We start from the raw sequence: 11,102 nt of genomic DNA, 5'->3' as shown, positions 1-11,102 counted from the left end.
ACAAACATTTATTAGCAAAACCAACGCGTTTCGGCTCATGGTCTTCATCAGGGTTTCAGAAATTGACAGGAAGCAACCCTGCATCACATCTAGCGGCCTTCATGGGGAGCACAGGTTTCACCTTTGACCTCCTCATAGGGGTCGCAGTGGTGTCTGCCACAGTAACAGGTCTACAAAGCCAGAGAGAGATCAGAATGGGGGTATTGAATGATTACTAGCAGGTCTGAATTTAGTTCCCCAAGCTTTGTTTTTAAGGAATCCAGTCTGTCTTTGTTTTTCAACTTTATTCATTCAGACATACAGAGTTTGATATAACAAAGTCTGTAGAATATCATCAAGGAGCCTATTGATAAAGAGCAAGGGTGAACAATTAACCTCAGTAGCATCAGTATTTTGGCAGTGATCCTCATTATCAATAACTTGATTAAAATAACAGCAGTAATTATATAATCATTCCAAACAGCGAGACATGTTTTTATCATACGAAATACTGTGGGAATTCAGAAGCATCTAGAGAAACACATATTATATTATATATATGTATACATTCACTTTATTGCAAGGTTTTCCTAAAGCAAGCATACTGATTTTCTCTTTTTTATTATTTGCATAGTTCAAGCAGTTTGTGTATTTTCCCCCAAAGTAGCAACAGTTAAGATTGATATTAAGATATACTGTAATTGAAATCTGAAATATTATGTACATTGACCAATGTTCTAAATATTCCTTTATTTTCATCAGCCATAAATGCTACATCTAGTATCAAATATTGGACACTGCTTTTTGGCTGTTTCGCATTTCTCAATGCATCTGATGCCAATTGCTCCAAAAATATCTATATTCTAGTCCTCCAAGACAATTCCCAAAAGCAATAAATAAAAAAAAATGTCAGCAATAATCATTTCTCGTATTTGTGAAAAATGCAAAACATGTAATTGAGTGTAAAAATCGAACGTGTCAGCATATTTATCATCGAACACCCATGCGTCTAAAAAAATATGTACTGCCTCTTTTAACCGTATTATTCCCTTTCTCAAAAAAAGAAAACAAGAAAAAATAGAAATATTCTCTTCAGACATAGGTTTTTTGTTTTTTTTGCCTTGTGAGAGCCATAAACTGCTTATACAAATTCCATTTTGTTCATTTTCCATTCCAACATATTGTCTCTGAATCGGAGTACGTACATACCTTTCTACAAAGACACATCTTTACTCTGGGTCACTTTTGCAATGAGATGTGTGAGGGGGAAAAAATAGGATGACAGATAGTGACAGACGGGGTGAGGGGTGGGTGGGGGTTGGGGGTGGGGGTGGGGGTATGCACAGAGGCTACAGAGTTCAAATGTGGAGGAACTGGCAGTGGAGGGATTCAGAAACAGATTTTCCTTATCAAGAGACATGGCCAAAACACACAGGGACAGGTCAGCAAATGCTATACTAGGGTGAGGGGAGTACGCCACATTCCTCTGGACTGACTCTCTTCCTCTCAGTTTGAAGAAATGGGCTGGGGAGGTCAGGCCTCCACTGGCCATCTGGCAATTCCGGCAAACGCGAAAAGAGTTGCACTACTTTTAGATCTTAGCCATCACTTGCAGAAAATCATTTATTAAAGTAATAATCCACAACATTTTCATATAGATAAATATGTTTTGCTACCGTTTTGCTATGCTCTATGACCGATTGATAAAACATAATTGTAATTCAATCTATAGCCGGTTCATGGAAGCTTTTCCATTTGCCATTCTAAACACTCGCTAGGTCTTTCCTGGGAAAAATCCTCGGGATTGATATGCTTTATGCTTCCATTTTGTTTGGAATAAATAGAAGAAGAACTGGGTAGGGGCAAAAACCATCTTAGATTTGTTCAAAATGTAACTGAATAAATATCAAAGTGAGATGTCTTTTTTCACTCGTCAAGCCTGATCTGAGATATTAATTATTTGGGGTGTGGGTGGTGGGGTGTGTGGGGTGAACCAGTGTACGATTACAGTTGGGTTTCCTCCAGATTCAAACTCATTACATTTCATGTTACTAATATGTCCATTCATCACAAAATATTAAAAACATAGACATGGTTCAGACTTATGGCACTGCATGATATGATGAAATGTTGGGATATGCTACATGATAGTATTTTCCAATATATAACTCCTATCAAATGACTGCATCATTAGCCGCTGGCCAATCTTTACACAGACTAGTGTTTTCAAACTAGCAGACTTGCACTTCTAAGGTCACTTCTATTTTCGCTGACATCTTTCCACATACAATGTACCATTCATGAATGAATATTCAACATACTTTACCTATACGTTTAGGCAATCACTGAAGTAATGTCTTGAGCACTATGATTAAGTCCAATGGATTTGATGCTAAACCTGAACGGTCTGGTTATACCAAATTCAGGACTACACACAGATGTGGAAAAGCACTATGTGTAGAGTGGGCGTAGTGGAGGGGATGGAGGGCAGGGTGAAGATAGGCATCACAGTGAGTTCAAAAGGTGTCCTCAGCTTGTTACAAGGGGTGAGAGGGTAAAAGTGTAAAAGTGTCAAAACTACGTGTAGGTGTGGGAAAATGCCCAACCCTCTGTCCATGTCAATGAACCGTAAGCCCTTACAGGGTCTAACACCGCTGGCCAATTCTCAATGTCGGCGCCGTCGATATGGTAATGAAGATAATAAGAGACAATGTGGCTCTTTCAAAGAGCCTTCTCCTAGGGCTTTAAGTGTCAAGAGGTTTAAAACCTCTTTATGGTTTAGCTGAGCCTCTTGTTGTTTACTTCTGAACCTCTATGATATTCCTCTTCCTGAACTCTTTCTCTTCCATCTATCCCTGCAGCTCTTTTCCTTGTACATCTTCACTGTGAGTCTCACAAACTCACTGTCCAAACCTCAGTTCAATGACTTTTTTGTCATAGTGTAAAACATCTTGGTAGTCCATCAGTAATCTCTCCTTTTGTAGATAGTGTCCTGAGCTAAATTATACAGAAATGTTGTGTCACAACTTGAAGCTGGTAAGAGATCTGGAGACTTCCCTTCCAGGTTTGTACAGTAGCTTGAGATGTGCCACTGAGCACACACACAGGGAGTCCGTCGTGGGTTGGATGAATTCAAAGAGCTAAAGCACTCTACTGTAATCATCTACAGGAAAGTGAAGGTGGCAATGGGATAGTGCCCTCTTGGAGATGGGGGAAGTGAACTTTAAGTCTTTCTATCTCCCATTTGGGTTTTGAACCTAGTGAAGCCTCCAGGGAACCTCCTTTGACAACTTTCGGTGCTTTTGTCGTACTGGTTTAGGTGATAAAAAAAAGCAAAAGCCGTTTGTCTGGGGTCATCTTCAATGTTCAATTGTCCGGTGAATCCTCAGAAAGGCGCCCCGTCAAACTTAACCGCAGCCAGGGCTTGAGCTAGAGACAGAGGCAGAGAGGGACGGGGTACAGAGAGATGAAAAAAAGAAGAGAAAGACTTCAGGTCATAGTTTCAGATCATTTCTCTGTTGTTTGTGTGCCACGCATAATACTGTTTACAACCACAGGAGAGAACTATGTAAGCCATTTTGAGGCAGATTAACTTAATTGGCAGGAAGTGCTACCGCAGTGTTTGAGAGTTGTTATTCAAGGGAATCTGCTTTGTCGCAACATAGCCTACAAACCAAATGATAAATGTTCACATGTATTGTTATTGCACAGGAAATACTTGTACTATATGGATGTAATTGTTACCTCATAAGACCATGATGGTTTTTGATATGGTGCCAGATAGCCATTATCAAAAAAATCTGTGTACTTTCATCATTAACTTATTAAGAAAAACTAAACCCCAATGAGTGGCAGGTTTTCATCGCATTCTGACTATTAATGACTTGTGGTTCAACTACCTGCAAAACCCGGGGGTTGAAATTAGATGTACAACCCTGTGATTTTAAAAGGTCATTCTGTTCCATTGGTTTCTGCATTCAATTAGCGTTCTCAACTTTTTGGATGGGCCACATCCGTAAAGGGTGCTTCCATCTTTTCTGCCAATAACAGAGAGGCAGGCAGAAGTCTGTTGTTTGTTTTTGCCAAACACATTGGATGCATATAAACCCTAGTGGGATTCGTTTTTTTATCCTTAAAACATATTTTCGAGATTCCAACAATTTTGCAGCCCATTAACCCCAAATGGAAAACAAGAATGACTGCATTAAATGCATAAAATACACTTACATGCATTTTTAGAGGTATAAATTGTGCAAGAGCAATAGCGTGATTACTGGCAAAAAACAGATGGAAAAAATCTATTACTATCCATATATAACTTTAAACGCTTCATCCCTTAACTCACTGCCACTCATTTCTTATTTCTGGACAGCACAGACTTTAAATGCATTTATTATTAAAATTGAATAATAATAACAATAACCATAACAGTAATAACTAGAAAGGTGCATTTTCTGGAGAAAATGCGTGTGATTGCTGAGCGTGCAAACTGTTGCTCGTGACAGCCCATAGTAACGAATACCTAGCATATGTGGTGTGTGTAGGCACGTGTGGGCGTGGGCGTGTTTCTTAACATGACTGACCATGGATCGTCTGTTCAAATTGAAACGGCTGAACCAAAGTATATTATGTGTATGTAATGTTAAAACTGTGAGAAATGTGGCAGTTTAAAACACTTCTGTGAAGGAGCTGTAATGAGTGTCAAAGTGATAATTAATAATGTTAGAAATGTACTAAAATTTCATAATAGTAACAAGTACAAAAGTAAGAAAATATGTAGGAAGGCTTATGTGTAAAAGGTGGAAGGAGATAGTTAGTAGGAAGGCTATTTTGTAAAATCTGAAAGGTACAAGGAGTATGAATAGCAGGTATGAAGAGTATGAAGAGTAGGTATATATTCAGTAGAAAAAAACAAAGTAAGAAAGTGACAAGTAATAATGTTAGAAAAGTACTAAAATGTAAAAATACTAAGAAGTAAAAAGGTATGAAAATATGTAGTTGGTAGGAAGACTATGAAGGCTAACAAACTATCTGTTAGTAGGAAGGCTTATGTGAAAAGCTGGAAAGTATTAGTAGTATCAAGAGTAGGAAGGCAGTGACAAGTAATAATTTTAGAAATGTACTAAAATGTAATAATACTAAGAAGTAAAAAAGGTATGAAAATATGTAAAAGACATGTTGAAATGGAGAAGAGTGAAATAAGCACAAGAGCTGCATGTGTAAGAGAGCAGCAGAGCAGCAGAAACTACTGTGAAAGAGTGAAAATGTACTAAAATGTACTAAAATGTAACAATACTAAGAAGCAAAAAGGTATGAAAATATGTAGTTGGTAGGAAGACTATGAAGGCTAACAAACTATCTGTTAGTAAGAAGGCTGATGTGAAAAGCTGGAGGTTACTAGTAGTATGAAGAGTAGGAAGGCAGTGACAAGTAATAATGTTAAAAATGTACTAAAATGTATTAATACTAACAAGTAAAAAAGGTATGAAAATATGTTAAAGATATGTTGAAATGGAGAAGAGTGAAATAAGCAGAACAGCTGCATGTGTAAGAGAACAGCAGAGCAGCAGAAACTACTGTGAAAAAGACTGGAACACTAGTGTCAAACAAACGTTAATATCTCAAAAAGTATACATCGCATCGCTTATATATTGACATTGTGAGTGAGAGCAGAAGCAGCTGAAGGGTTTGATGTATAATATGTGTATGTAGTATTAAAGTTGTGTGAACTGTCACAGTTTTAAAATGTGTGAATTTAGTAAAAAGTGCAGCCTGTAAAGTCTGCTAGAGTGAATTGTGACATCACGCACTCTAGCGTAGCTCCATAGGGTCCCATTATAAAGGTTGAAAAAAGTATAAAACGTAAACTGCGATTACTCAAAAAGTACAAAAGGTATGAAAAAGCTGAATTAAAGTGATAAAGTACTAAAAGTGGTGACCCGTTTAAAGTTTGAATGGAGTGTCTAGCTTAAAGTATGAAAGAGTAGTTAGAGTTCAAAGAGGGCATGGTTTTAACATTCCGCCCATAGACTTCCATTGTAAAAAAAAGTAGAAAAAACTAGAATAGTTTAAAAAGTAGAATAGATATCAAAAAGTTGAATACACGCGCCTATGTCCTAAACGAGCTGAACATTTTAAAGTTTGAACGGAGTTTCTAGCTAAAAGTATGAAGGAGTAGATAGGTGCCAAAAAAGTGTACGGATTAATAATAATAATAAAGAGCGAGAAGATTATACCTGTGATTGCTGAGTCAGCAATCACACAACTAGAAAGGTGCATTTTCTGGAGAAAATGCGTGTGATTGCTGAGCGTGCAAACTGTGGCACTGGTGCAGTTTAGTGTGGGTACAGCTCACCGTTTCTGTTGGCTGTCTGTGACTGGTCTTTCACTCTCCTCTTTCCCACTTTCTTATCCTATGGCTGTCATGGTATGTAGTGTTAAAGTTGTGGAAGTGGTTGAAGTTTCAAAGAAACAATTTGTTCAAAATAAGCACACCCGGTATAGCACTGGTGCTGAACAAACACATTCATATCTCAAAAACTGTGAAAGATAGTCTATTAAAAAGCTAGAGAGTAGGGTGAGACAGACAGAGAGAGTGTGTGTGTGTGTGTGTGTGTGGCCCCCCACGTGTGTATGAAAATGGAGAAGTGCAGAGCGCTGCATTAGGAGAGCAGCAGTGGCCCAAGTGGAGCTCAAACGTTCATAATTCAAAAACTACAAATCCCATCACTTAGATGTTTACACTGTGAGAGAGAGCAGGACTGACTGAACATTTTAATGTGTAAAATATGCATGTAGTGTTAACATTTTGGAAATTGTGAAGAGCTGCATGTGTAAGAGTGCAGCAGAAACTACTGTGAAATAGAGTGGAAATGTACTAAAATATACTAAAATGTAACAATACTAAGAAGTAAAAAGGTATAAAAATGTGCAGTTGGTAGGAAGAGTAGGAAGGCTTATGTGAAAAGCTGGAAGGTACTAGTAGTATGAAGAGTAGGAAGGCAGTGAAAAGTAATAATTTTAGAAATGTACTAAAATGTAATAATACTAAGAAGTAAAAAGGTATAAAAATATGCAGTTGGTAGGAAGAGTAGGAAGGCTTATGTGAAAAGCTGGAAGGTACTAGTAGTATGAACAGTAGGAAGAGTAGGAAGGCTTATATATAAAAGATGAAAGGTACAACAAGTATGAAGTATGAAGAGTGGATATATATTCAGTAGAAAAAACAGAAAATACAAAAGTGACAAGTAATAGTTAGAAATGTACTAAAATGTAACAGTACTAAGAAGTAAAAAGGTATAAAAATATGCAGTTGATAGGAAGACTACGAAGGCGAACAAACTATCTGTTAGTAGGAAGGCTTATGTGAAAAGCTGGAAGGTACTAGCAGTATGAAGAGTAGGAAGGCAGTGACAAGTAATAATGTTAGAAATGTACTAAAATGTAATAATACTAAGAAGTAAAAAAGGTATGAAAGTATGCAGTTGATAGGAAGAGTAGGAAGGCTTATGTGAAAAGCTGGAAGGTACCAGTAGTATGAAGAGTAAGAAGGCAGTGACAAATAATAATTTTAGAAATGTACTAAAATGTAATAATACTAATGAGTAAAAAAGGTATAAAAATGTGCAGTTGGTAGGAAGAGTAGGAAGGCTTATGTGAAAAGCTGGAAGGTACTAGTAGTATGAAGAGTAGGAAGGCAGTGACAAGTAATAATTTTAGAAATGTACTAAAATGTAATAATACTAAGAAGTAAAAAAGGTATGTAAAAGACATGTTGAAATGGAGAGGAGTGAAATAAGCACAAGAGCTGCATATGTAAGAGAGCAGCAGTGCAGCAGAAACTACTGTGAAAAAGAGTGGAAATGTACTAAAATATACTAAAATGTAACAGTACTAAGAAGTAAAAAGGTATAAAAATGTGCAGCTGGTAGGAAGAGTAGGAAGGCTTATGTGAAAAGCTGGAAGGTACTAGTAGTATGAAGAGTAGGAAGGCAGTGAAAAGTAATAATTTTAGAAATGTACTAAAATGTATTAATACTAACAAGTAAAAAAGGTATGAAAATATGTAAAAGACATGTTGAAATGGAGAAGAGTGAAATAAGCACAAGAGCTGCATGTGTAAGAGAGCAGCAGAGCAGCAGAAACTACTGTGAAAAAGACTGGAACACTAGTGTCAAACAAACGTTAATATCTCAAAAAGTATACATCGCATCGCTTATATATTGACATTGTGAGTGAGAGCAGAAGCAGCTGAAGGGTTTGATGTATAATATGTGTATGTAGTATTAAAGTTGTGTGAACTGTCACAGTACAGCCTGTAAAGTCTGCTAGAGTGCATTGTGACATCACGCACTCTAGCATAGCTCCATAGGCTGCCATTATAAAGGTTGAAAAAAGTATAAAACTTAAACTGTGATTACTCAAAAAGTACAAAAGGTATGAAAAAGCTGAATTAAAGTGATAAAGTACTAAAAGTGGTGACCCGTTTAAAGTTTGAATGGAGTGTCTAGCTTAAAGTATGAAAGAGTAGTTAGAGTTCAAAGAGGGCATGGTTTGAACATTCCACCCATAGACTCCCATTGTAAAAAAAAGTAGAAAAAAGTAGAATAGTTTAAAAAGTAGAATAGATATCAAAAAGTTGAATACACGCGCCTATGTCCTAAACAAGCTGAACATTTTAAAGTTTGAACGGAGTTTCTAGCTGAAAGTATGAAGGAGTAGATAGGTGCCAAAAAAGTGTACGGATTAATAATAATAATAAAGAGCGAGAAGATTATACCTGTGATTGCTGAGTCAGCAATCACACAAATAGTGGGAATATTATACCTGTGATTGCTGAGTCAGCAATCACACAATAACAATAAGAGCGCGCTCGTACACATAACAGTTGTGCATATGTCCATGTGTGCTTGTGTGACTGTGCGTGTGTGCTGTGTCGGCAGGGGGCTGTGCGTCTGTGTGCGCTGTCTGTCTGTGTTTGTGTGTGTGTGTGTGTGTGTGTGTGTGTGTGTGGTGGTGTGAGGAATAATTTCACCCATCCGTTCCCACCGTCACCTGGTCTGGCACCATAAAGTAGGCTACATTTTTCGATAGTGTGTGTGTGTGTGTGTGTGTGTGTGTGTGTGTGTGTGCGGAACTCAACAGTCGGGAGGGGGTGTGATGTAGTCTTGAAAAAAAACTCAATTTTTTGGGCATGAAAATGGTCAAATTTAAAATATTGGCACAACAAAGGGGTGATGAGCAGCTTCAACCCAAAAATATTGGTATTGGTCTTCAAAAATCCATAATAATCCATAATAATAGGCCAAATCCGGGAGAATCCTTTACAAAACCAAACTCAGAGGGTGAAAACCAAGCAGTGCGAGATAAGTGGGAGGATGGGGGAAAGAAAGTGATCGGCAGACATAGTGTGGTGAACGGAGACTCACCTTGCCAGACTCACACCTTCATGATGTGGGCGGAGTTGGGGAAGTCAGCAGAGGAAGGGGGAGGGGCCAAGCTGGTCGGGGAGGTGGGGGGACTGGGGGCGCACTGGGCTGGAATGGGATGGAGGGAGTTGGGAGGAGTATGAACACAAGGGAAATGGCAAGCGAAACAATAAGTGAGCCAAAAAAAGGGAGAGGTAAGGTGAGGTACTCCTATGCATTCGCAGTTTGGACATTCATCATGATTGGTTTTGAACTGGAGCCCAGCACTCTTCTAACTTTATCTGTTTTTTTTTAATTTTTCTTAATTGGTACTTAAACAGAAAATGGCTTCCTTTGAAAAAAGAATGCCAGTTGTTTTTGGTTAAGCCATTAACCAAGTTTAGTTTTTGATGGTTACTTGCCTATCCTGATTTTTCCTTAAAATAAAACCAAACATTATGTTGATTGTTAATTAGATTTGTAAGAAAAATGCTTAAATATGGTCTATTGAGTAGGCATTTGAGAGCAAGACGAAGCCAGTGTAACAGAAATGCTTCTCAGAAGGTAAACACAGTATCATTAATAAATGTTAGTAAATTATCAATATGACTAAATATTAATGTGAGGAAAAATTGTAGCTTTTTCCTATATGCAGTCAGTCTATACTACAGGAGTCTGGTGGTCGGTTGCCTGCTTCTAGCTTCACAAACTGCTTTAGGGGAGTCTTCATTAACTATAATGTTTATTTCATTGGTATTGCTGAGTATGGAAGGGTGAAGGGTGAAGTGTGGGTATTGCAGGCTATCATCGACAGCTGAAAATGAGGGATCACTAGGGATTCAAGACATAATTCAATGACAGTGGAAGTATTTACGTAGTTAAATCTCTTCAAGAAGATTCCATTAAGAGGACATTATGTTCTGCTATAACCCTGGTAACTGAGGACAGGCCTGTGAATATTACCTGACACAGTGGGAGGGCCTTAATTTGGGATCTGCATATGAATGTCAGTTTTTATACTTCACATTAATAACAATGCATGCAGCATTGAAAATTTGCATCATCCAAGTACCAAATGCTGGTAACTGCTCATCTCTTAAAACTTGAAGGGGTGTTAAGTAATTTATGGCTTTATTGACCTCTATCAGTGACCAGGGAATCAACAGATCTACTAATATAACATAATATACTGTATATAATAATTTTATATAATTATACATTTTGTGCTATGGGACAGTAAAAATCTTATTTAATGCACCTTTAATGTTATTCCTATAGCAGGTGTAAGACCATTGAAAGGCCACACAGTACCTGATTCTGTACACAAAACAGCATTGAAAACTGGGTGAGATAACACATTTCTATGAAAAATGTATATTCAATCATCTTTGCCAGTAGAAATTATTCTTTGCCGATAATGTTTTTTATTTACCAGCCTTTGGCAGGCGTGATATAACTTGCATGGAGATCCCACATTAGAATTCAGCCCTGAGTAGAGTGAATCATGTAGGTGTGTGCAGAAATGTGTATGAGGTACTTATGTTTTTCAGGTGGGAGTAAATAGGTTTGGCCTGTGCTGTGATGCATCGTTCCTTTATCATGGTAAATGGTCGGTGGGAGAGGGTTAGTGATTTGGTGATGTTGTCGGTGTGTATGGAATTTTAAATCTATCATAAAGGTGTACTTGTGCATTTAGGTTTGTGGCGGTAGTTTTGC

The 11,102-nt window shown here is 37.7% G+C and overlaps 1 protein-coding gene across 5 annotated transcripts in view; it reads right to left on the bottom strand.

Moving 5' to 3' along the window:
* The window catches only part of plekha6 (pleckstrin homology domain containing, family A member 6), a 117,592-nt gene continuing 106,490 nt past the window's right edge, over positions 1 to 11,102 (bottom strand). For all 5 annotated transcript variants that reach the window (XM_078283486.1, XM_078283487.1, XM_078283483.1 and 2 more), the window contains 2 exons: positions 9,408 to 9,515; positions 1 to 3,408 (listed from right to left, as the gene is read on the bottom strand). In XM_078283486.1, the coding sequence (XP_078139612.1) occupies positions 9,418 to 9,515 (98 nt within the window). In that variant the 3' untranslated portion in view covers positions 1 to 3,408; positions 9,408 to 9,417. The remainder of the gene's footprint in view (positions 3,409 to 9,407; positions 9,516 to 11,102) is intronic.

The sequence above is a fragment of the Centroberyx gerrardi genome, chromosome 5 (genome assembly GCF_048128805.1).
Source record: "Centroberyx gerrardi isolate f3 chromosome 5, fCenGer3.hap1.cur.20231027, whole genome shotgun sequence".
Lineage (NCBI taxonomy): Eukaryota > Metazoa > Chordata > Actinopteri > Beryciformes > Berycidae > Centroberyx > Centroberyx gerrardi.
Note: the sequence above shows the minus strand (reverse complement) of the source record. Positions and strands in the feature narration are given on the sequence as shown.